At 55.5% G+C, this 26,041-nt stretch overlaps 1 protein-coding gene across 4 annotated transcripts in view; it reads right to left on the minus strand.

Moving 5' to 3' along the window:
• Positions 1-7,592: 7,592 nt before the first annotated feature.
• The window catches only part of KIAA1614 (KIAA1614 ortholog), a 39,082-nt gene continuing 20,633 nt past the window's right edge, over positions 7,593-26,041 (minus strand). The window contains exons 5-10 of one of the 4 annotated variants that reach the window (XM_034666848.1): positions 23,215-24,791; positions 21,314-21,470; positions 19,529-19,730; positions 14,215-14,342; positions 13,352-13,536; positions 7,593-9,307 (exon numbers count right to left, since the gene is read on the minus strand). In XM_034666848.1, coding sequence (XP_034522739.1) covers positions 9,114-9,307; positions 13,352-13,536; positions 14,215-14,342; positions 19,529-19,730; positions 21,314-21,470; positions 23,215-24,791 — 2,443 coding nt within the window. In that variant the 3' untranslated portion in view covers positions 7,593-9,113. Of the gene's footprint in view, positions 9,308-9,414; positions 11,449-13,351; positions 13,537-14,214; positions 14,343-19,528; positions 19,788-21,313; positions 21,471-23,214; positions 24,792-26,041 lie in introns of those variants that run through there. The other 3 variants (XM_034666846.1, XM_034666844.1, XM_034666847.1) reach the window with 3 other exon arrangements.

Here is a 26,041-nt window from a genome sequence, read left to right on the forward strand (position 1 = left end):
ATCCGAGTCCTACCCGTGCAGGGCATGGAGAGGCCAGCCAGGTGTCCCCCACTAGAATAAGTTACTGGAACTTGCTTGTAAGCTTGACGTGGCTCCATCCTAGCTTGACCCAGGCTGGGAGAATGCCCTGGGTGAGGGTGGCCTGGAAGCCAGGAAGGGGCCAAAGACAGCAAGCTATAAATGATTGTGGATTCATTTCTTATAAGTGGAAAAATATGCTTTCACTGGCTCATTTGTAATAGAAATTAGTGTAATGAAAGAAATCCAGTGTGTGATACGTGGCCGTACCCGCAGGACTAAAGCATTGTATTTTTCCTCGAAGGATAAACAACCTGCAGTGTTCCATTTTTAAATAAGAAGGTACAAACTAAAGAAGTGAGATCAAAGATTAGAAATGCAAATGCCTGGGGGATTTCCAGATGGTGCCCCCCCCCGCCCCCACCCCAGTCCCCAGTAGAAGAACCTGGTGGTCCTGGTGTCAGTTTATGCCTCTCGCCACAGGTAAATGCATTCTTGCTTTTTCTGCAGGCCAGGTCTCCAAGTGTGGTGTGGGCCTAGCCACAGCGGCATCAGCCCCGAGCTTGCAGGAAATGCAGGTTCTCAGGCCCCCCTCAGCCCTGCTGAGTCACAAACTCTGCGGAGTTCACAAGCCCTCCAAGGGGGTTCTGACGCCCAATCTGGTTTCAGAGTCACTGCTATTGCATCGTGGAATTTAGGCTACATTAAACCATCCCTGCATAATAAAACCTCTTTCACAGCTTTGCGTGTAATCCTGACATTAAACAAACTGATGACACTATACACTTGAAAACTTTTTAAAAATACTTGTGTAAGAAAAATCTCAACTAGCCGTCTTTCAAAGTGGTATTTTTTACACCCTAAAGTCTCTCAGTAATGTTTCTTACTTCTGCTCTTGAAATCATGTTACAGCTGTACAAAGAATACTGTTCAGTATTAAAAGAGAAATGGAGAGACCATGACCTTTGTCTTGGGTTGTTTTTAAGTTCTGTTGGTTTTGTTTTTGTCTTTGTTTTTCTTTCCTTTCATCCCTACACACAGTGCCCTCCTTCTGNCCTTCCCCCCCCCCCCCCGCCAATAAACACGGACATGTGCGTATGCCTGCGGTGGGGAAAGTGTGTGGCTGTTGGAAGATCTGAATTATTAATTGTGCTTTCTTTGGCTGGGCAAGTCACATGTATTACTAAACCCCAAAATAACCACACTATGTACAGCACAGTTTCAGTTGGGACAAGGAGTGTGTGGGGAGCAGAGAAACAAGAGCGCAAACAGACCTGAGTCTTTTATTTCCCCCCTCACCAAAGTGAGGGCCAGCAAGAATATTGGCCGTCCCGGTTGGCGGTTGAAAGAACCTGCCTTCAGTTCTGTGTGGGACAAGGTGACAAGGCTACAGAAGCTCCTTAAGGACAGGGACCTTCGTCATTCCATTTGTCATCATCCTCACTCCTATTAACTGAACACCTTCTATGTGCCTGGCACTGTTCTAGGTGCTTTGTCTGTGCTAATGTTGATGATTCTTTTTTTTTTTTATATGATCTTTTTTTTTTTTTTTAAAGATTTTATTTATTTATTTGACAGAGATAGAGACAGTCAGCGAGAGAGGGAACACAAGCAGGGGGAGTGGGAGAGGAAGAAGCAGGCTCATAGTGGAAGAGCCTGATGTGGCTCGATCCCATAACGCTGGGATCACGCCCTGAGCCGAAGGCAGAGGCTTAACCGCTGTGCCACCCAGGCGCCCCTAATGTTGATGATTCTTAAAACGGCTGTATGAAAGTGAAGTGTCCTCAGCTAATACTATCTCGGATGTGCAGATGAGGACACTGGGACACAAGTAATTTCTGAAGGTCACACAGCTGATGAGAGGCAGAGTCACTTACTATGCCCCCAGCACCTAGCACAGAAATTGGGACATCAGTCCTTCGTCAGTCCCCAGCTTGACTTCCCCAAATGTAACAGGCAGCTACAAGGCTGAGGGTTCTGGACCAGCCAGCACCTTGACCCCACTGGTGGCTCTGCTGTGCAGCAAAAGAATGATTTACTGTCTTTCAAAAGGTCCCCCACTGGCTACAAATCTTACATAAAACTCACTGACGATACAAGACCAGACCTGAGGCAGAAATGAAACTCGCAGGAAGGGAAGGCCTGTGCGTACTGCCGTAATGTTGCACTGTCCATAAACTGATCTATAAACCATGATCCTTAGCACCTCTGGGGTGTCACTTGTCCAGAAACACCTTCTGCCCAGGTGACACTGATAACTCCATTATCAGGGGCGCCTCCATTTGGTGCAAATGCAGGCAGAGCCTGAGCACAAACATCCCCACCAATATACCTCTCAGCCGGTGATGTGTTCCAGAAGCTTGGATGTGAGAAATCCAAATCCAACCTTTCTGACCTCTGTAATGATACTCCCTTTCCTCGCCGCACCATTCGATGCATCCTGTCTGCTTTCACAAAAGTTCCAAGATTGGCCAGCCTTTGGGAAGGGGTCATCAACTCATAGGAAAACATTTCTCAAATTTTATATCAATTAGCAGCTGAGACTCCTAGCTAACACTTGAGAATCTGATGGGCTGGCAGGTCTTTGAGCAAGGCATCTGGGACATGATGAGGAGTGAAATTTCTGTCTTTAAGTCCCACAACCCCATGAGGGAAATCCTGTCAGGGCCCACTTTATACCTGAAAAAAGGCATGGAGCAATTAAGAATTTGCCCCAGGGTTCTGTGAGGAAGTGGTAGATCAGAATGGGTTTGGACCCTTACGAGGCCAGCCTCCCTTCAGACAAAAAAGGCACCGTTCAGGGGCACCTGGGTGGCATAGCGGTTAAGCATCTGCCTTCAGCTCAGGGCGTGATCCCAGCGTTATGGGATCGAGCCCCACATCAGGCTCCTCCACTATGAGCCTGCTTCTTCCTCTCCCACTCCCCTGCTTGTGTTCCCTCTCTCGCTGGCTGTCTCTATCTCTGTCGAATAAATAAATAAAATCTTAAAAAAAAAAAAAGGCACCATTCAGATTTGAAGGGTGGCAAGCATCTCACGAAGCCATCTTTCTAACTGGAGGAGCGGCAAAGCCGAGGCGAGGACAAGGAATCCGAAGAGCTGTAGTGCGAGTCAGCGGTGGATTGAAGCACAAGCTAGGAGTGCCGGAGGTAAAACCTGGACACCAGGTGCCTTGGACTTGACCACGTCTCCAATCCTATAGGCCCACTGTAGAGTTCGAGAAGTCTACTCGTCAAGGACCTCAAGCAGGTCAGCCTTGCCGATAAGATGTTTTGGAACTTTTATTTGGCTGGAAATGTGCAAAAAGTAAGTGAGCCAAACTCATCACATGAACTCAGAAAAGCCTGGAGACGCAAGCTGAGGAGCCCAGGGTGAGAAGCAACGCTGTGGCGTCTGAACGCCGCTGTGAGCGCCCACGGCTGCCAGCGTTCCTTGCTCCTGAGCTAACACAGAGCTTGGATGGAGGCCGGTGAGCCCACGGCTGGCTCTTCTGGGAAGCCTTTCTGCTCACCAGGTGGAGTGGGGCCTCCTGCCTGGGGCTTCCATTGTAGCCCTTGGCACACTGGTTTGTCTCTTTTCATAGCTGTAGCTGTCTCCACCCTGGGGACACGGGCATCCCAAGGGCAGGGCAGGCCTCTCCCCAGTACCTGGCACCTGACCAGACCCCTAAGGACAGCCCCACACTGCGAGTTGGGGCCTAAGCCCAGATTGCAGAAGGACAAGACAAAGGCAGGCCCAGCGGGCAGCCAGGCAGCCACAGGAGAGCCCCGATGTCCTCCAGGCCTGGCAGGGCAGCTGTTACAGCCTGGCTCCGTGGGCAGAGATTCAGAGCCAATGCCAGCAGCCCCTTCCTCGGGCCCAGGACTCTGACCTGGCCAAGCCCACAGCCTGAGAAAGCTGGGCAGCGCTTCTTGCCAAGGAGGGCTGTTGCCATTTCTAAGCAGGTGCTCTGGCTCTATGGGAAGGAGGGAAACTTCAGAGAGGATGGGTGGGGGGCGAGGGGGGGGGAAGGAAGGGGATCCAGTGACAGCAGGGCCTTTTGAATAGCTCCAGAACCAGCCTGGGGATTTGGGGTGGGAAATGGGTTGAGCAGATGGACGAGGGAAGTCCAGTTGTTGCCAGGTGAGTTCGGTGGAGGATAAGTGAGAAATTTTATTTGAAAAGAGCCAGAGTAAAGAGCACTTGTACTTGATTATATGGGGGCTAAGGAAAGAGGGCCAAAGTCAGCATGCAGGTGTCCTGGAATGGTTCCCAGGACACGCACCTCTGACATTTCTGAAGGTTACCAGGGAATCCCAGGTGGATGAGGGGAAGGATGTTCCAGCAAGGGCATACGAAATAAGCAGCACGAAATGGGTGAGTGCGTGGATCTAGGGCGTGGCCAGATCAGGGAACCAACAGCCCAAGTTCCTGCTGATAAATACCCACCAGGGAATCCCACTGCACCCACACCTGTTTGGAGGAGCAGGAAGTCCAGTCACATCATTATACCCTGCCGCTGGGACACGGGCCTCTCAGCAACAAGGGTGTAGGATCAGGAATGCCTCTTCCGGGGTGCCTGGGTGGCACAGCGGTTAAGCCTCTGCCTTCGGCTCAGGGCGTGATCCTGGCGTTATGGGATCGAGCCCCACATCAGGCTCCTCCGCTATGAGCCTGCTTGCTTCCTCTCCCACTCCCCCTGCTTGTGTTCCCTCTCTCGCTGGCTGTCTCTATCTCTGTCGAATAAATAAATAAAATCTTTAAAAAAAAAAAAAAAAGAATGCCTCTTCCCTCAGGGGCCAGTCACACTCAGCCCAGGAAGGTTTCCACAGCCTCCTGATGCAGGGTGCCACCCCAAGAGGTCCACCCGTGGAGTATGGGGTATTGGAGGCAGAGGCCAGAGGCAGCCTCCCCCAGCTTTAGCCCCAAAGGCGTGTTTTTCATGCCCTCTGGAGCAGGGTCTTAAGGACCCTTTAAATTACAACTCAGGACACCCCGCCCCCACCCCCACTCCCCTGGAAGAGGCCGTTCTCAAACAAAACCTACGTTTGCCTTGTGCAAAGCACTGATATATATTTTTTAATGTTTGTCTCAACTCACAAAATAGATTTTGTGACCCATGAGTGGGTTACGACTGCATTTCCTAAACACTGTTCTGAGAAGTGATCTGCCCACCTCCTTCCTCCCACCCCCTGCAGGGAGGTGGGAGCACCAGTGCCAGTTCCGGGAAGGAAAACTGAAGCAAATCCTTCAGCCCGCGCTGGTGAAGGTCAGCGGCAGGGTGGGCCCAGCAGGGAGCCCTGGGCCACCTTTGCACCCTGCCATCTGTGAGGGCCAGGATGAGTGCTGGAGGGCTTCCCGGATGAGGTGAGCCCCACAGGGTCCCAGGAGGGAGGACGCGGAAAGGCTGGTAGTTGCAGAGGGCTGGGTTCAAATCCAGCCTCCGCTAGTTATACAAATGGCCTTGAATAGATGAGTAATTTACCCTGAATCTCTGGCCCCTAGTTTGTAACCCGAGGTAAGTATTCCCTCCCTCGAAGAGTTACTGGAAGGATTCAGAATTGAATCCTTGATGTTCCCAACAGAGCTCTGGAGTATTTGAGGAGCAGACAGAGCAGGCTGGGAGATGCCACAGTGACTGCACCCCTTCAATTAACCTTGATTTCCAAAAATCGGTTTCTCCCATCCTGCCTGAGACTCGGGACACTGCGAGCACCGGGTCCCCATTCCTGCGCCACCCCCATGCGTGCGGGTCCTGAGTCACCTCCCATCCCGCCCGCCGGCTGCATCCAGCCAGGCGCGGTCACCATGCAGTCCTCCGGGCTTTCCGCCCCCCGCCCCCGCCCTCGCCCTCCCAGCCGTGCGTCCTTCGGGCAAAGTGGGGGGGAGCCTCTTCCCGGCCTCCTGAGGCCAGTAAGGTGTCCTGCGTCTGTTGGGGGCTGGGGGCGTCTAACCGGCCCCCCCACGCTTCCCGAGCTTCTGGCAAACCCGGCTGCAGCCATCCTGCGGCTCTAACCAGTGCGCCCGAAGCCCCGGCCCCCGCCCGGCCCCCGCTGAGGCCGGGAAGGACAGCAAGGCGACGGCGGCGGGAGGGCGGGAGGCGCGCGACAGAGCAGGGAGGGTGCCACCTGCGAACTGCGGGTCCCCGCGGGGCCGACCCGCGCCGCCGGTCCGGACTTGCCGGCTACCCGCGCTCCGAGCGGAGAACCCGGCGGGGAGGGCGCGGGGCGGGTGCCCGCGCACAGTCGCCTCCTGGTCGCTCGCCCGCGACCGACTTCGGTCCCCCCTCCCAGGTCCCCCGGCGACGGCCGCGCGCTGCGTGGAGATGGGCTCTGGCCTCCCGCCGGCCCCTCGTCCCTGAGAAGAGGCGCCCTGAGGAAGCGACGGCGGCAGCGCGGCCGGCCCACGGCGGCCCGTCCCTCGCAGGCCCGCGCGCGCCCCACGGCTTCTGCTGCTCACCGTACTCCCCACCCCCACCTGTCACCCTAAGGATATTGTCCTGCCACTTGCTGTTCTGTGTAGTCCCTCCCTCGGCTGCCGTCTGTGGCGAGATGCCGGGCACAGAATACCAACAGCGTGCCCTGGGGTGGGGGTGGGGCTGTAGGTTAGAAACGGAAAAAGCCACACCTTCGCACAGGCTGTTTGTGTCCTTTTCCTCATCCTTCCTGTAAGTTCCTACTCATGTTACAAACCCTGCGTGGGTGCCCCTTGTCGGTAAGCCTCCCTCCCCCGCGATGGCTGACCTACCCCAGGCTGCCCACGCCAGGCCGCCTTGTAAGGTTTGTGTCTCCCCTAGACTGTGGCCACTTGAGCCTGACCCTCTCATCCCCCCGAGCTCCTGTCTTGGGCCTGGCTCCTAGTTAATACACTAGGAACATTCTGATGGTTGTGCGGGTGACACAAAGCCAACCTGGCGAGGAGTTCCTGGGGCAGAGGAGATGGGGACGGTTGGACAGGTGTCCCACCCACACAAGTCAGGGACCCTGGCACCACTCTACTCAAGAACTGCAGGTCTACTGCCCACACAGTCCAGTGTCTACTCCCCTCTGACAAGCCTTTTACGGGGGTGTGGGAGGGGCGGCAGCAGGAGTGGGCCCTGCGTTAGAGACACCAGGTCTGAGGGCCCTGTCATTGTGTCAAGGATCGCCATCTGTGTAAAGGAAGATGAGACACACAGAATACCAGGCAGGTCCATTTTTTAAGGACTAAATGAGATGTGTGGAGAGCTTGGCCCCGCCTCCCCCTGCTCAGGATTCCTCAGAGAACTTTCCCGGCCTTGTCCCAGCTGAAGCCCCCTTCTTCTCTTTCCAGTTGGAGCCGGAAGGGCATATTATCCATGATCACCATCCAGGGAAAACAGAGGTGCCTTTGCCCCAGAAGCTTTAATTCAACATGGAACTTCATGACGTCAAGGCCAGAAATTGGGGTACAGGAGCTGCCACTGTTTCCCCACGACTGTAGTTTCTGACATGGGGCCATTCCCAAGTTTTGGGGGCCCAGGGTGCTCTCTGAGATGTCCCAGCACCCTCTTCACACCCTGCAGGCCCAAACGCTTGTTCCACTGCCTCCCCAGTTCACCTGCTGGCTCCTTCCCACCCTCCCACGTTCCCCACCCCAGGCGGCTCAGTCTTCCAGGCCCGCCCTAGCCTCCAGGGGGCAGTAAAGAGGGGTTTTAACAGGCTCTGGCAGGTAAGGCCTGGAACTGGGGAACACCACTACACACTCTGCAGCATTGCCGGCCTCCTGCCCCATCACCTTTCCCTCAGGCCACGTGTGCCTTTCAGTGACCTTGCCCACTGCAAGCTTCTATGACACTCATTTTAGTGAAGGCTGTGTGTTTTACAAGTTCTACAGCAGCCTTCAAGCTGCCCTCTGCATGCCGCCGAGGATCACCTACCCAAAGCCCCTAGCTCCATTCTGTCTTCTGTTCAGAAATGCACCTTGCCCACGGCTCCTCTCCCAGCCAAAGGGCTGTCTCTGGAGGCCTCTGCATCTACCCTGGCTGTCACCCCAACCCCAGGTGACTGCCCCGGCCTTCCGCTCTGGCAGGCCCAACACAGCTCACTGCTGTGCCCGTGGCCTCCCTCCCTCTTCCCCCATCCCAGGCCCATGCTCTTGGCCATTCAAAGTCAAGTGAGCATCCAGCCCAGAATTTAGCGACTCAGAGTGAGAGAAGCTTCAGCTTTGCTTTTTAATAATTTAAGACTGACACATGGCCATCCACTCCCAGAGAGTCCCAACCCTTTGGGCCTAGAGCTGGGAAGCACCCGGGTGGAGAGCCCATCCCCCTGCCTGTACCCTGTCATTGCCCTCCCTGCCGACCCACCTGCAGGTGCCATCAGGGAGTCTGGGCAGAGAGCTGGTGGCTGGAGACAGCCTGGCACAGCTGCAGCCTGTACCCACACTCCACCGGAGAAGGCAGGCCCTCCCCCCCCAGTGCCAGCCTCGTCTGGGCAGAGGCAGAGGGCAGGGGAATGGGGGAGGGGTGGGCCAGACCCACTGGCCACAGCTGCACTTCCCTGACATTTGTCTTGGGTTCATTTTTCTTCCCCTTCAACTTTATATATCACAAAAATTTCCCAGAGATTCTTAATATTCTGGCTACCAGATAACATCTCCCAGATGTTCTCACGCCAGACCACATGTTCCAATTTTTGGTTTGGAATATATGGCCAACAGCTTTAAGGCTGTTACGCTAGGACACTTTGCCCATTTCCAGAAAAAGAGCAAAGGTGTCGAATGGGACATGGAAGACATGAGACTTTAAAAGCAGGCTCAAGGCCAATATGGCCAAGCACTTTCTTTGGTTCTGGAGTGTGGAGAATCTCTCTCCTCCTCCTGCCGACAAAGGTACAGAAAGATATTGCCACCACTTCCGGCACGGAAGGAGATCCATGTTTTCTTTCCCCACTTTGGCATAAATTAACATCCTTAAACAAAACACACCATCCTGCCCTCACCCTACACAGCCAATCCCAGAAGCCCGCTACAGCCTAAGGGATTACACTCCACCGTGATCTGTTTTGGTCCACGAAGCAGCTTTGTGCAGTGCATTTCCAGCCGTCCTTCCTGGGGCAGGTCAGGGCTTCTGACAGTGAGGGCAAAAGCAGCCCTTGGTCACTGAGGGACAGGCCTCTGCCTCAGCACCCGGACCGACAAGCTCTCTGCGTGGGCCAGGAGTTCCTTAATGTGAGCCAAGCCCAGCCCTGCAACCTTGGCCCCATTCACCTCGAGGATCTCATCCCCTACCCCCAGCAGCCCCGAGTACAGCTTGGCCATGCTCGCATCAGCCATCTCCTGCACGTAGAACCCTGCAAAGGAAAACAGAACAATCGAACACATGAAATCCAGAGACTGCAGCTCTGTGGGAGGCTGACCAGGTAGGCGCTGTTTAGGGCGGGGGGGGGGGGGGGGGGGGGGGTCGGGGAGCAGGTGTTCGTATGGGCCACTGCTCCATGCATGTGCACCCGCGCGCACACACACACACACACCCTCATTGTTCTACCTCCCAGTGATAACTGGCTTTCTACATAGATACAGTGGCCCGTCCTCATGGTATCATTTCATTTCTCTGTCTCTTTTAAAAAGCTGTACAAATAATGCTTTAATAAAAGAATGCTTTAAGCAGATAATGCTTCGAGCAGTTTTTATTCGTGCATACCCCTGGGTGAATGAGGTAATCTTATCTTTTTCTGAGATGAGCTTTGATTGTAGAATAGGAAGGAAACTGATGTTTAAAAATTAAGAAAAAGCCCTACTTCACGCCTGCCACTGGGTGGGATTCACAGATATGACCCCGTTGCTGTCTTCAAGTAGTTGGAGCGGTGGGAAGGTATCACTGGAGTAATGCACATGGCTGAGCTCAAATCCAAACCCGGTTTGCTTCATATTACTATTAGGACCAGCCCTGGCCTCAATCTTCCTCAGAGGTGGTTCCTCACTGGGATTTGGAGGCATCTGGGCAAAAGCCCAGGAAACACAAAAATCCCACCCCCTATTTAAAGCCATGGTGGCTCACTTGTCCCTTATCCACACACGCCTTGTCCCCCACACTGCCCCTAAGAAGGCCCTTGCTGGCCAGTATGACCTCCCCTGGGTCTCTTAGGTGCAGAGTGAGCCTGGGCAGAGCCTACTTCTTCCCCTTTACCTGGGCCTGACTGGGGAACCCGCATCACTGGAGCAGGCTCTGTGGGGCCTTGGGGATGGCTAGCCTGAGTTCCCCGGGATGCTCCTGGCCACACGTGCAGTTGAGTCCTGCGGAGGGACCCCTCTCACCTCAACTTCCTCTGAAAACCTTCCAGACTCCCCTTCAGCGAAGAGAGTGAAGGCTCTTACAGGGAAAGCTGGGCGCCACCCCGCCCCCACGATGAGCGAATATAGGTGATCTGAGAGCACAAGGCCAGGGTGAGGACAGTGTGCAGCTGGCAACACCTGCAGAATGCAGGGGGGCCGCTCAGGGCCACCTTAAACGCCCTCACGGCTCCCCAGCCCAGGCCTTTCCTTAGAAAGGGCCTGAGAGGGCCTCTCCTCTGGTATCTTGGTCTCAGGCCTGAAGGCCTTTAACACACTTGGACCAGCGTGGGATGTCCTGCCTCTGCTCCCCCCAGCCCCACAGGAGCTCTGTTCAGCCCAGCTTCTGGCAAGCCTTCCAGAGCAACCCTCTGAAATGTGGGTTTGAAGGCACTGAAATCTCCTCCCAGCTCTGAGTCTAGCAGAACCAACCTCCTGACACAATCCCTCTCCTGGGTCTGACATGTGGAACTCTCTCCCGGGGCTTCTTGGCCAAGCCGAGCCTTTGCTGCCAGCTGCCTTCCTCCTGACGGGGTATGCCTGCCGTCTCAGCTGCGCGAGGCCTTCCTCCCAGCCCCTGGCCTATCTCTGACCCCTCCTGTCCAGTGCTGTCGCCACTTACCTGCCCCGACTGCATGCTGGCGGCATGGAGAGAGGGCAGGTGAGGAGGGGAGGGGTGGCATCTACAGAAACAGCTACTGTAAGCAGGACATGCATGTGGGGAGCCACGAGAAACCCCAGAAGCATGTAGCCAGAGCTGGACCGGACACCGATGTCGTGCCAGCCATCCTGGGGAGACTCCGGGGCAGGCTCCACAGCGGAACGTCATGGCAAAAATATGGCGGAGAGACTGCTGTTGTAGGTATTTATTGTCTGCTGGAAATGGCCTCCGTTAAGCATGTCTGATCTCTCTCTGAGCTCTCATGTGCTCGTAGAGCCTCAGATGTGACCGCCAGCAAGTTCCCGCCAGCACCCTGACGTTTCAGCGAGGAATGCAGACCAGCCCCAGCTCACGGCCCCTCTGAGGCCCAGCAGAAGGGACCCCTGGCTGCTGGAGGAAGGTCTGTGGCCAGGAGGCACCAACACCAGTCATGTTCCATGTGCCCGGGTACCTCTGCGGGGCATCTGATGGCCAACAGCAGCAGCAGGAGCAGGGCACCACCTGGGCAGGACAGGGAAGAGCTCGTACCAACCCGGTGCCCTGGAGGGCAGGTGAGGGCAGAGCCCCAGGAGCCCTTGGTCATTAGAGACCCCTGCACATCAGACATCAACTCTGGACTGTCTGCAAAGCAGCCAGCGGGACTTTGGGGGCGGCTGCAGGGCCGAGCACAGTGCCCAGTTGTGCGTGACCTCACATGGACGGCTGCTATAGATCACGGTGGTCCCTGTCGGAGTTCTGCCCCCCAAATACAAATTCTCTTTGTGAAGAGGGAAGGGAAGAAAAGTGCCAAGCACCTTCCCACGTACCTCACCGGACGCTCCTTATAATTCTACAGGCAGGTTTGAGTATCTTCAGTTTACAGGTGAGAGAACTGAGGCTCAGAGAGGGTAAGTAACCGGCTCAGGTCACACAGCCAGCAGAGGCTCTGGAGTACAAACCGTGCCATGTCACCCAACTCTCTGCCCCTCGGGGAGGCCTGCCTCCCCTCACCTGAGGAAAGGGGGAGCTGAAGGAAAAGGTGGAGTAGCTAACAGCCCGCCAGCTTACAGGTTCACAAATGCCATCTCCCCGTGAGGACAGACACTGTACGCCTCTGAGCTCCAGAGTGGGGAGACACCCGTCCCCTTCCTCTCACCCTCACACAAAATCCGTCAGCAAACTGCGGCAAACTGCCTTCAAGTCAAGCTGACTGCAAGCACTTCTCACATCCCCACTGCCTCCCAGTCCGGGCCACCGCCGCCAAGTCTTTCCACCCAAATAGCTTCACAGTGGGTCTCCCTGGTCCCCCTTCGACCCACTGGCGTCTGTTGATGGTCAGCAGCCAGGCAGTGACACCGTTCCAAGGGCAAATCAGAGCAGTTCATCCGGGCTCCGCGCCCCTGCCAGCCCCAACTCCGCGGGGAGGAGAGGCACCGTGCTTCTGAGCTCCTCGCCCTCTCTCCCCGCCGCTGCCCTGTGCAGATCAACCCTGCAGGCCTCGGGACAGCCAAGCTCATTCCCAGCCTCAGGCGGCCTGCACTGCTCTTCTCCAGACACCAGCCGGCTCCTCCCTCACGCCTGTGTCTGCTCCCGTCCTCTGCTCAGAAAAGCTGCCCCACCTGCACTCCTGTCCTCGCACTGTCGGGCCCTCAGCCTGCTTTGCTTGGGTTTGCGTCTTCATACTCTCTGCTATCCAGCACCTCATTTGGATAATAAATAAAAACGTACAGCCTGTCTCCCTCCCTGGAATGTGGGCTCCTGAGGACAGGGTCTTTTCCCTTCCATTTCCTGCCGTCTACCCAGTATCTAAAATACCTAGTAGGTGCTCATGGTAAACCTATTGAAACAATGAACGATGGAACAGAGGTAAGAACTTGCTGCAGTCTGCAAAGCTGGCAGCAGGCAGATTTTTCCCCAGGTTACATGACTTTGACCTAGGAGACTACAACCCAGGACTGAGCCCTCCCTGGCAGAGCGCAGCCAAGCCAGGATCCCTGGGAACGTACTGCTCTGGAGCCAGGGCTGCAGGAGGGGCCAGGACGCACAGCCGGGCAGGCACACTGCACACACCCAGACACACTCGGAGATGGAGGGAGGAAGCCGTTACACACACAGCCGCATCAAAGGGCTCGTGCAGAACCAGCAAGCATAATCTCCCTCGGGCACTCCAGCGAAAAGGCAGCCTTCGGGATTCCGGTTTCAGGATGTCAGCAGACAGCAGAGGGACAGTGGAGTCAGCCTCGCCATCTCTCCCTCCCACACCTGACTCTTCTCAAAGACCCCCTGAAGGGAGAATTCTAGTCCTTTCGCTAGGAGGCTGAGTCTGGAGCTTCGTGTCTCAAACACAGACTGGAAATGACCCTAGCCAAAAGTGGTTTGCTAAGGCCCCAGGGATATGGAGCCCAGGAAAGGGGAGGGGGCGTACCTGAGTCCCGGCGCCCATTCCCGGAGGCCACGCAGAAGCCGAAAGTGCCTTCCGGGGAGCGTTGTAGCTGCAGCTGGGTTGTGCCATCTGGGAACACCTCCACCACGCGGCCCACTGTGCGTGCCTGGCTGGGGGCGCTCACGTCCTCCACGCTGAGGGCACGCCGGGGTGAGGCCTTGGCTGGTCTGCCAGGGGACCGGAGACAGAGTGTGTGCAAAGAGGACTGGGCACTGGGGCCCAATCACTCCCTGCCTTAAAGATGACGTAGGCCTCTTGACCGGCCTCAGCCAGCGAAAACAACATGCCAGGAGCAAGGCTGGAGGGCGGTCACAGCTGTCCGAGGCTCCGCAAAGCCTGCTGCAGAGCCAGAAGCTCCCTGCTACCCCCCCTAAAACACAATTTCAAATCTTTGTGGGTGCAGAGACCTCTCTGAGAATCTAACAAAAGCTATAGCGTTATATAAAATTTCCAGGAGTGAACAGGCCACTTGAGGTGCCTCCATGGAGCCCCAGGTAAGAGCAGCTAGCCTAGAGGGTCTCATCAGGGGGTGGGAGTTCTCTAGGCAGGGTCACAGGTCAAGTGCCTCTTTGGGGGCCCTGTCTCTGGATCTCTAATCAGATCTTCAGCTGGGCTAAGGAAGCTCTCTGAACCTTCTGATTCTAGGATGTCGTCAGGCAGCAGAGGGATAGAGGAATCGAACCTTCGAACCCTACCCATTTCACCAATCCCACACCTTCTCAGAGCAAGGCACTGAGGTGTGGGCTCCAAGACTCCTGTGGCGCCTGAGGCAGGGCAGAGTTAAGCTTACAGCTCCACTGCCCACGCTCTGAGTTGACCCCCTCATGCCATTTGCCCACGCTTACCGGCCAGCTGCACTGTGGTCCCCCGGCTCCCCTACCAGATAGAGGCTGGACCGGTCCCCCTTGCCGCTCAGTAGAGAATGGAGGTTCTGAAAGGAGGCAGCTTTCCGATGTTGGTGAGAGGGTGACACCTGGTGGTAAGGGCCCAATATTGCAGGTGAGAAAAGCCATGGGGCCTGCAGTCGACAGAGACCTGACCCCAACCATGATCCTCAGGGCTTTTTAAGAAAGTAATGATACAGGGGCGCCTGGGTGGCTCAGTTGTTAAGCGTCTGCCTTTGGCTCAGGGTGTGATCCTGGCATTATGGGATCGAGCCCCGCATCAGGCTCCTCTGCTGGGAGCCTGCTGCTTCTTCTCCTACACCCCTGCTTGTGTTCCCTCTCTCTCTGGCTGTCTCTCTCTGTCAAATAAATAAATAAAATCTTAAAAAAAAAAAGTAATGATACAAGCTTTTGTCACTACTTCAAAGTGCCCATCAGGAATCACCATAATTTACTCCAGTAGACGGGCCTATACAGGTGATCTGAAGATTCTATTTCTTTTCAGCTAAAATAACTTAGAATACTAATAATTTCACTGATAAAATCTAATCTTCTCATTAAGAAAGGAGTGAAAGCAAATTAACTGCAGAATAATAAATACGATTTTAGAGTTACAATATGAAAACTTTGTGATTCTTTAGTATCCCTTTTATGATTGTTAACATTAAATATTTTTATCTGAGGACTTCCAGGAAAGATGGCTAAGTACAGCAATCCTAAGCTCACCTTGTCCCAGATACAATCAGATAGCATGCATGTCAGTGTAAATCACCCATAAAACAACCCAAAGACTGGCAGAACAGACCCTCTACAGCTGAATGAAGAGTCCACATGGAAGAGGGTAAGAGGGTGGAGATTCACTTGGGAGCTAAACAAATCTGCAGGACCATCCAAGGGAGGGGGGGACACTGGATGCAGAGAGAGGAGAGGACCAGACCCTCACACCAGGCATACCAGGCAGGAGGAACCTGATGGGGAAGATGAATCCTCATAACATTTGGCTTTGAAGACCAGAGAGGCCTAATTTTAGGAGTTCTTAAAATCAGTGGGGCTTAACACTGGAACTCTGAAAATCAGTGAGCTTGGATCTGGGAGACCTGGGAAGATGATAGGAAACTGTGTCCCTGCCCTGAAAGAGATGGCACAACAAACAGTCCTACTGAGATACAGCACAGAGAAGCAGCAGTTTGAGAAACACCGGGGGTACCTGGGAGAGAAATGTGTTTACTAATCTCAGAGCCTGTGCTGGAAGGGCCGGGATCTTTGGGAGACTTCTCTAGGAACAAAGGAGCTGTCAGGCACTATTTCCCTCCCCTGCTCCCCAGCCTAGACACATGGGCAGCTGGGGCAACCAGCACAGCACCAACACTCTCCACCCAACTTGCTTCCAGCACAGCGCACCCCCCCATTCTCTTGTGCACAAGCCCCCTCTGATACACCATTGGCCAGAGCCCGTTTGAGGTGGTGGCACAAGTCTGGCAGTGTGCAAAACAGCCCCAACAGTGACTCCTGCCCTGGGGAGAGGGGAAGATAACCACACACACCAGTCTGAGACTGTGGCCCTGCAGTGGGCTGGGGGCAGGCATCTGGTGTGACTGCGGGCCCTGCCAACCAACCAAAGCTTCTCAGGGGGCAACAAAGAGAATGTGCCTTGTAGTTCGATACCACTGCAGCTCTGGCAAATGCCTGGTATGCCTCAACGCAAGTCTAAGGCAGCCCCACTGCGGCCCACTAACACCACAGGGACCAAACACTGCCCACAAGAGGCAAAGAGAGCCATCGCAGACGGCTGGACTGAAGGCAAGCACAGCTCAGCCACAACTGTGGGGCACACGCAACACAGATGGGAGATGCCCCCAAAGCACCAGGTTGTGATGGACAGGGGACACTGAACTGCAGGGCACCCCAGGACCTCTTGTTCATAAGGCCACTACTTTCAAGGGCAGAAGACATAGCTGACCTTCCTAACACATAGAAGCAGATGCACAGAGTTAGACAAAATGAGGAGACAGAGAACTATATCCCAAATGAAAGAACAGGACAAAATCACAACAAGAGAGCTAAATGAAACAGGGACAAGTAACATGCCTGATGGAGAATTTAAAGTAATGGTCAGGGGCGCCTGGGTGGCGCAGTCAGTTAAGCAACCGACTCTTGATTTCAGCTCAGGTCATGATCTCAGGGTCCTGGGATTGAGCCCAACATGGGCTCTGTGCTCAGTGAGAAGCCTCCCTCTCCCTCTCCCTCTGTCCCTCACCCCACTCTCTCTCTTTCTGTCTAAAATAAACAAATACATCTTTAAAAAAAAAGAAAAGAAAAGAAAAGAAAAGAAAAGAAAAGAAAAGAAAAGAAAAGAAAAGAAAAGAAAGAAAGAAATCAGGGATGCCTGGGTGGCTCAGCTGGTTAAGCGTCTGCCTCCGGCTCCTGTCATGATCCTGGGGTCCTGGGATTGAATCTTGCATCAGGATCCCTGCTCAGTGGGGAACCTGCTTCTCCTTCTGCCTCTGCCTCTCCCCTCTGCTTGTGTGCATGCTCTCTCTCTCTCAAATAAATAAATAAAATCTTAAAAAAAAAGAAAAAAAGAAAAAGGTCCATAATCAAGAGGTTTAGAGGGGGCCCTAACCTTGTGTCAGAGTTCCGGAAGGTTTCCTGGGAGAAGTCATGCTTCACTCAGACACTCAGACCTGAAAGACCAGGGGGCGTTCCCCAGGGAGAAGAGAGAGAAAGAGAGAGAGAGAGAGAGGAGAGCATTCCAGATACGGGGTCAAATGTCGAAAAGCCACAGCCACCAGGGGATGCAGGAGCCACCAGTGTGGTTGGGTGGGGGAACAGGGCCACTGCCCATGCAGCAGAGCAAAATGAAAATGAAACCGGGGCGGCAGCTGCCCACACTTGGCGGCCAGAGAGTTTAAGGCAGGAGGAGACAGGCTGAAGGAGGGAGCTCCCCATCAGAGGTGCCGCGTTCTGGGTGATGTTGTGCCTTCTTTTGTCAGTTCTTTTTTTTTTTTTCCTTTAAAGATTTTATTTATTTATTTGACAGAGAGAGCCAGCGAGAGAGGGAACACAAGCAGGGGGAGTGAGAGAGAAAGAAGCAGGCTCCCAGCAGAGCAGGGAGCCTGATGCGGGGCTCAATTCCAGGACCCTGGGATCGCGCCCTGAGCTGAACGCAGATGCTTAAGGACTAAGCCACGCAGGGGCCCCTCTTCTGTCAGTTCTTGAGCCATTTTCTCTGCTGCTCAGTCCTTCCTGCACGTGGTCCCCTCCTTTGTTGGCCAGATTTCTTTCCATCTGTGCCCACTCGGCTTCCGTTGCTGATAACCTCTGTGCCCATAACGGCGTTGTCCTTACCCTCGGGAGGTTTACTGAGCTCGAAGCTGTAACGGTGATAATCCGGACGCCACGGTTCAGACACACAGGGGCCAAATCTGACTTCATGGAAAACTGACTTCCCGGAGTCACAGCATCACTCTAGGCTTTTCTCCCCATCCCTTGGCTTCTGTTCTCTTGCCTTCCTTTCATTCATACAGCAAATATGTATTGAGCACCGACCACATACGAGGTATTGCTCCTGGTACAGGACAACCAATGGCATTTTCACTCGGCCCACCTGCTCTTCCCTACTTCAGCCTGACCATTGAGTGACTCTGTAGCCCCCAAACACAATCACCTGCTTTGTTCTGCCGAGGGAACAAAAGAACAAACCCGAGCCCGGGAAACACGTGGGACAGAGCTGGGTTTTCAGAAACCTGGTGGAGAGTTAGCACCCTGGCTGGTTTGCTGTTGGTTGATCAGCTGGTGTGCAGGGCAGGAGACGTCCAATAGCTGCCCTGCACTCCTGCTCCCTCCCTCGCGCACCTGTCCCTTCGCTGAGCCTTGAATATGTATTCTATACTAGCCATTGTAGTCAGTACAGGTATAACCCACTTTTCAAAGGTTTGCTTTTATGAATGACCTACATCAGTACCTGTTTTCACGAACGGAAAGAAATTTGGAGGATTTTCACTTTAAGGAAAAAAGGTGAAAAGCAAAACTAGCATTCAGCATTTGTTTTGCCATCATGGGGCAGCAGACCCGAGCAGTGTGCATGGCCCCACCAAGCTCCTTCCCCAGCACGATGCTCAGCATTTTCGCATCAAGCCACCACAGCTTTGAACCGCATCAGGGAGCGTCCGTGCTCTATCTCGATTTCTGTGTGCATCTGTTAGCAAGGGTGTCCTGGGGTATCGGAAAAGCCTAAGAGAGGATATTTTGGGGGTCTGGGAGTGTTCAAAAATTTTTCCATATTAATTAACAGTGACTGCCTCTTCGATTTACGCCGTTTGGCTTATGGAAGTTTTCGTAGGAACTCTCTAATTTTGGACAGCAGGGGAACCTGTACTGGGAATATAAAAATCAAGGGGTGTTCCCCCAAAGAATTCACACTCCAGTGAGGGGAGACAGACAAAAATCCATTAAAATATTATGTGGTGAGTTCCCTGAAGGAGGGAAGCACAAGATAGGGTGGGAACACAGAGCAGAGGCCCCCTAGCTCAGCCCAAGAAAGGATTGAAAGCGGCTTCATGGAGGAGGCAATTCCTGAAGTGTTGACGGATGAGCAGACATTAGCAGAGAGAGAAGGTGCGAGATACATTTCAGGGGAAGGTTCAAAGTCAGCGTGTGGCCTGATGACAGAACAGCAAGTTAAAGGATAACGGACAGGGTGTTAGAAGGAGAATGATGAGAGATGAAGGCAGATCACAGAAGCCCTTTGGCCATGTCAGGTGATCTGAATTTTACCCTGCGGGTGATAAGGGGCCAACAGTGGATGTTCAGCAAGGGGGTGGATAACCAGACCTGTTTATCAGAAGGACCTCTGTGGAAGCCAGGTGGAAACAGACACGGGAGGGATGCCAGTCAGGAGGCTGTCACGTTAGTCTGGGTATGAAGTGATCTGTGCTAGACCAACAGTCACTGTGGCCATGGAGAAGGTTCCAGAATGATCAGGCAGTAGACTCTAGGACTTGTTAGAGGTGGCAGAGTTGAGGGAGAGACAGAGGGAGGAGGGGGAGCTTAGGACGAGCCCATGCTGGGGTAGCAGGGTGGAAGAACAGAACTGTGGGGTGCTGCCCACGAGACCTGGCTCCCCACGGAGGACAGTAGCTTCCCTTTCTCTACCCGTGGTCCTCGGGAGGCATCCTCAGCACTTCCCACCTCTCTCCTCTCACCTGCCCTTTCAGTGGCAGCTACACCACCACTGGTGCCACTCACCCCTTGGCTGGGGCCCTTCCGGACTCACCAGATGCAGGGACTGTAACGATGGGGCTTTCTTCACTCTGGGGGTGCTGGTGTGTGATGCCAGGCCAGGCGTGGGGGACTGCAGCTGCTCCACACTGTAGCTGCGGGCCTTGCCCAGCTTGGGCCTGGTGCTGTGGCCCAGGGCCAGGAAGAGCTTTTTCAGCCCCAGGGTGGAGGCCAGGCTGCTGCTGCTTTTCTTGCTCCTGTCAGAAGGGGCAGTGGAGGGTGGGCCAGGTCCTGCGCTGACCCCTGGGAGTGCTCTGAAATGCAAGGGTGGACTTGAAGCAGGCAGGACACAGCTGGGGGGTAGAGGCCAGGGAGGGCGGCTCCTCAGCGTCCTGGGGGCCCCAGGAGAGCCAGCACCCATGTCCTGTGGAGGACGTGACAGCCAGCTACAGAAAGGCTGAGAGGAGGTCGGGGGGTGCTCTGTATGGGCAGCTTTGAGGGAGAAGAGCTCAGACAAGACCCCAGACATCACACCCAACTATGCGCTCACCCACCCACTTGTCCCATTTATTATTTCTTCAGAGCTTCTGTGCCTTCTAGAAACGACAGGGGTACGTGGTACACAAGACAGACAAGGTCCTTACTCCCAGACTAGTAAACGAAGGAGAAGAACCAACAGCAAGTATTGAGAAGTGTCAAGCAGAGAGGGACAGGGTGGCCAGCTCTTTCCGAGAAGACGGCGTCTAGGCTGGGAGAAGCATGGTAAGGGGGAGCCGTCCTAACGAGGCCGGAGGTGAGAACCCTGGGTGGGCGGAGGCAGCAGTGGTGCCACGGCTCCAGGGCAGGAAGAGGCTCCGTGCTTTCCAGAGCACCAGGGGGCCAGGCCACGGGACGGAGCGAGCAGGGGGTCAGAGGTACCGGGTGAGGCCAGGCAAGAGGGCTGGATGACACGGAGCACAGAGGCCAAGGTAAGGGGCTCGGATTCTACTCCAAGTGGGAGAAAAAAACCACTGGGGGTTTTCAGCAGGAGAAATGACATTATTTAATGGCAGTTTCGAAAAGGTGGCTTTGGCTGCTGTGCCGAGAAGCAAGTATAGGAGCAACAGTGCAGGCAGAGAGCAGCTGGGGCTGCTGGAGCTGTCAGAAAGAGGTCATGCAGCTCAGACCAGGAGAAAGGCGGTGGGGGAGGGAGGGCAGTGGTGCAGAGCTGGAGGGGACATGCCGGGGGTCAGCACCGTGTGGATGGCGTGCTTGCCGGGACGAGGGCCTGGGGAAGCGGTGGCGTCAGGGGCCTCTCAGACACCCTCGTGGAGAAGTCAGGGGAAGCCAGGTGTATGGGTCTGGGGTTCTGAGGAGCATGCAGCACCGGAGACGGACATTTGGCTCTCGGTGTCACCGGGAATGGTGTGTAGTGTGGAAAAGAAGGTCATGGCCACAGTACTGGCTCACTAAGTCTTTGGGGACTTAGAGTGAGGACTCAGACCCTTGGCGTGGAAGGACAGAACGAATGGAAAGATGAATGCCAGGCTCATTTCCAAGCCCTGAGTCAGAAACCAGCCATCTCAGGCAGCCCCATCCTGGGAGCACCCCGAGGGTCGGGACTGTCCAGTCAGCTGTGCCCAGCACAGTACCTGGAGCTTGAGGCTTGGGGAACGAGTCAGCACATACATCAGACTAAAAGTGGCTGGGAAAGGAGTATTAAGGTGCATGCTCGGGATAAGTCTAGGAACCCTCTAAGGATTTGGGAGTAGTGAAGTTAGGCCAGGGAGGGGGTCTCTTTCTCCACCCAGCACCCCAGCCCCCCACCTCTGCAGTCAGGGCTCTTGCTCCCGTCACTCACCGGGATGACACCTGCTCTCCAGAACTCATCTCTGGCCTCTGCAGGCCTTCCTCTGGTTCCTGGCTGAACTCTGGCTCCTCTGAGGCCAGGGACAGGGTGATGCTCATGGAGCTGACAGTGCCAACAGCTGCTGGGCCGAGAAAGCCCTGGACTCCTCCTGCAACAACCACAGCCCTCCCGTGTCACTGAGCCATCCCCGCAGGTCATGGTCAGGAGAGGGAACGTGTCCAACAAGAGAGGCAGGAAAACCAGAGGAAGCTGGAGAGAGGAGGGAGGCCCAGGAGAGCAGTGGAGGCCGTGGTGAGACCCCCACACAGCAGGATGGGAATGAGGGGTCTTGTTTACTGCTGGAACCCATCAGCCCCAGCACAGCAAATGGTATCCAGCCAGTGGTTAATAAATGTCAGTACAACGAAGGGGCTGCTGGTGATAAGTCACGTCCCTCCTATATCAAGAGACATAGTTGGGAAAGAGGAACTTTTGTGTTCATGGGATTAAAACCAGTCTTGGTGGTTGTGATGTCTCACAGCTCCAGCGACAGGCACCGTTCTTGGAGCGTGGATGAGGTGCTCGGCAATGAATTAAACCCTCTACAGAGATGATGTCATGGGTTCCTAGGAGATAGGCTTTCCTATTACCCCAGGTTACAGAGGAGGAACCTGGAGCACAGAGGGCTGACGTGGTGTGGCGAGGACCTCCTGGCTAATAAGAGGAGGAATCTGAGGAGGTGAGGGCCAGGCTACCAGAAAGGCCACGGCTGGTGGACTAGAAGCTCCTCAGGAAGTGGCTAGGGGCAGCTGGCAGCCGGCCAGAGCCCACCCACGGAAGAAACCACACCTTAGAACAGCTCAGGGTAGTGCCTGCTTTCTCAAGGCTCCTGTCAGCAAGGGAGGGAGAGGGAAAATGTCTGTGTCCCCATGTGCAGTGGAAGGGGTGGTCAACACACCAGGTGGAGGGTGCTTGCCACCACATCTTCAGTAAAGTCAGCGAGGTCCACCAGCTCTCTGCCCTCCTCCACTGTTTCTAAGCCTTGGATCGCTCTCAAGCCACCCCAACTCCAGGGCTGTCACAGTCGTGGACACACTAAGGCAAGGCTATGTGGGGCAGACCCCACATCTCTGCCTAACAGTGAATAGCCGAGCTGCTCCCCTGAGATCACAGCATCAGGGATCAGAGCCTATGACCCCTGATGCCCAGGATCGGCCCACAATATAAGGATCTCTTCCAAGGGCAGAGGTGATGCCTTACGCCCTTCTGCAGCCCTTCCTGCTGAAACCTATGAGCCTGCCCGGAGGGCTGGGGGTCTGGGAAGGCTCTGCCCACTGGTCACTGTGTCCTCTGGACAGCATGTCTGCCTGGCTACAGAAGGCCTCAAGGGCAGGACTCCTGCTGAATTCATTCACTTATGCATTCCCCACAGTGCCTGGTACGGTGCCTGGCATGTAAGAGGTACTCAATCAGCATTGAATGAATGAATGAGGGAATGAATGAAATGAAGATGTTGAAGGAAAGGGCCTCAACCATGTGATTATAGGCATTGACTGCTCTAAGCAAATAGTAAATCTAGAGGGGTTGCATCATTCCTGCTCTGTTGGTAGTAAAACTCCCTTCAAGTCCGGGCCTCTGGCCGCCACAGAGTTTGGTGCTTCTGTACACACTTCAGGGTCCCCTGCAATCAGCACCCCCTCCCTGCCTTCTGCCTCCCCCAGCAGGAGTTGGCTAATCTGCGTCCAGGCTGATGATGAGTCTTACACCCAACCCCCAGACGCCACAGCTTCCGGAACACCTGTCGCTGCTCTGAAGGGCTCCCAGAGGCTGCTGGGAGTGGGCACAGCTCTATGTCATCAATTCAGATAAAAGGTAAGGAAGGACTCAGAGCTCGGCCTGGGGTCTCTGCTTACCGTTGTCACTGTGGTTCTCTGGGGGTGGCTCCTGGCTGCGGGGGCCCTCCTGTACCCTGCCCTGGTGGCCGGCCCCTCCACAGGGCTCCTGCAGCCCCGGAGGCATACTATTGTTGCAGTTGTTGGTGGACAGGGCCAGCAGGGGGTGCCTGACCGGAGGGCCGTAGGCCTGGGTCTGTGCCGGGGAGAGCTCACAGGTCCTGGGAACTACACTTCTGGAAGGAGGCAGAGGGGGGTTCACAGGTTCTCCTTGCTCACCCAGCCTGCGGGGTCCAGCCAGGCCTGCCTTCCCCTGAGACCCCGGTGAGGTGGTTTTCCTTGAAGATGGAGGGGTTGGCACCCAGCCTTCATGGCAGAGGGAAGGGGTTGGCTGCTGGGCCTGGTGCAGGGCAGAAGGCTCTGCGGAGCTCTGTTGCAGGGGGGGAGCAGAGACTGTCTCCAGGGACTCATGGCTTCCTGCATCCTGGGCTTGTCTGCCTGGCCCAGAGGACCCCAGCTTCACGGAAGAGGCCAGGGCATAGGCGGTCCTGCTCAGAGCCCGGGAATCCACCGGGTGGACCCAGTGATTTCCCGGCCCTGGTCCAAGCTGCCACTGGGACCCCGGGAAAGCCCTTTTAGATTCCAGGACAGGAGGCTTAGCAAAACCATCTTCACCGGGAAACAGAGTCCCCTCAGGCACGTGTCCTCTGCCTTCTTTCACCTCGGGGGCAACCCCCACGGCATCAACCCCGGGCAGGTAGTGCGGGGCCTGAGGGCTCCCGGGCAGCTCCGACTCGGCCTTCCGGAACCACCTGGGGCCTTCTCGAGGCCTGGAGGCCCTTAGACGGGGGCTGCTGCCTCGGGCCGGGCCCCGCGGCCTGCCGGGCTGCGAGGCCGCGGCCTCCTCACTGTCGGTCCTGCAGCCCTCGGAGGTGTCCGTGCTGTCCAGTGCAGAGTCCGCCTCCTCGGGGCGCCCCGAGTCTCCGATGTGCGTTTCCCGGATCCACTCCGTGTGGCACCCCGGCTCGGCAGGGAGGTGCCTGCAGGGGGGGCTCGGGCCCCGAGAGCTAAGGGGCTCCGCCAGCACCCCCTGCACCCCACAGGCAGCTTCGCGGTCCGGGAGGGCCCTGGGCTCCGAGCCGGCCTTCCCCGCGGCAGCGCGGCGCGCATTGATGCAGCCGCCGCAGGCTCGGCACTTCCTGTCGCTGCCCCGCGCGGGCGGCGGCGCCGGGAAGCCCCTCGGCTCCGGCCGGCCCACCAGCCGATAGGGCGCCCCTTCGCCGGCGTCGGTGCGCGCGAAGCCCCCGTGGATGTAGCGGGCCAGGTCGGGCTTGGAGCGCAGCGGGCCCTGAGCCGCCGCCCGCAGCGCGCAGCTCCGCGCCTGGCGCTGGCGCTGCTGCAGCCGCTCCAGGTAGCGCGACTCGGCGTCGCGGGCAGACTCGTCCTCAAAGCGCACGCGGGACGGCGAGGCGCCCCGCTTCGGCCACTGCCCGCTGCTGGACTCCCCGCTGGAGGAGTCACTCGTGTTCCCGTTCTGCGGGGTGTCTCTGCAGGCAAAGGGCAACCTCGAGTCCAGGGCGGGGCTTCTCCGGCCGTCTCTGATGGGGACACAGGGGGAGACAGGTCACAGACAGCAGGTACCATGGGGTACAGCTCCGTGATAACTACAGCTGCAAAGTTACCCCACATCAGGTTCCTGGGGAGTCAGGCAGCAAACCGGAGTAGCTTCCAAGCCCATCTTGATCCTGAGACCCAGCACTAAAAAAATCAATAGGAGCTTCTTTGCTTTTGGCTTTCCTTCCGTTGCCTGGCTCAGCCTGCTTCGGTATGAAACATCATATTGAACAGAGGACGTACAGAAGGATGGGAGCAAAATCCTCATAGTGGGGTGTGTGTGTGTGCACGCGTGTGCGTGTCTATGTGTGTGTGCACATGCACACTTAAGAGGAAGTGAGCCTGGCATTCACGGGCATCTGGTAGGGATGAATTGTCCCAATGCTGTATTTGCTATAAAGGTTTAATGGTAAGAGTGAATTATAAGTCTCTACAGAGACTGTGTGGGACCTGAAGTCAAGTTTCTAAGCATTCTTGCTCCCAAAAGTGTCTGCTCAGGGTTCCTAATCATCGTGCTCAGACAAAATTTAGACAGAATGCCACCACCGTTTCTCCTTGGACCTGGCATCTTGTCTATTCCGGAACCCACCTTCTGCACCTGCCCTCCTCAGCCCACCACACACACTCTGAAAAGCTGTGAGGACAAAGGCTGTGCTAGGAAGAGTCATCCTGTCACCAGCCTTTGCTCTGGGAGACACTGGTCAAGTCCTGCTCAGCTCAAGAAAACACCCACTTAAATCTCACACCAGGGCCGCCTGGAGCCAGGAACTTGAGTTTCCAGGCATTTGCTATCAAAGGCTATCTAAGTAAGGACTGTACATTCCCTTCCTTTTCCCTGCAGTGGTGTTCCCATCAGTCTATGGTTCAGTGTTTGGCATTCACACCATTTCTCTCATTCATTGCTCCTCTGTCACTCACACTGGACCCCTGCCTCTTACCTGGGCTCCCTGCCTCCTGTCTGCTGGTCCTCCTGGAGCACAGCTTTGCCACACCGTCCCCCAAGGGGACACAGGATCCAGCTCACAGTCTTTACGGTAAAAACACAGGCCCTCCACCTTCCTCACTGTTTTCCTCCCCAGCTCTGCCCCCCATCATCCACTTATAGAGCCCCCAGGCTTCCTGCCTCATCTATCTCATGCAGCCCTCTTGTCCCATTTTCTGGAGTCTTTTTTCTTAACCTGCCTGCATTTGAGTCCTATCTATTAAATGTTCCCTGTTGTACAGACATCCCATG

This window comes from Ailuropoda melanoleuca, chromosome 8 (genome assembly GCF_002007445.2).
Source record: "Ailuropoda melanoleuca isolate Jingjing chromosome 8, ASM200744v2, whole genome shotgun sequence".
Taxonomy (NCBI): Eukaryota; Metazoa; Chordata; class Mammalia; order Carnivora; family Ursidae; genus Ailuropoda; species Ailuropoda melanoleuca.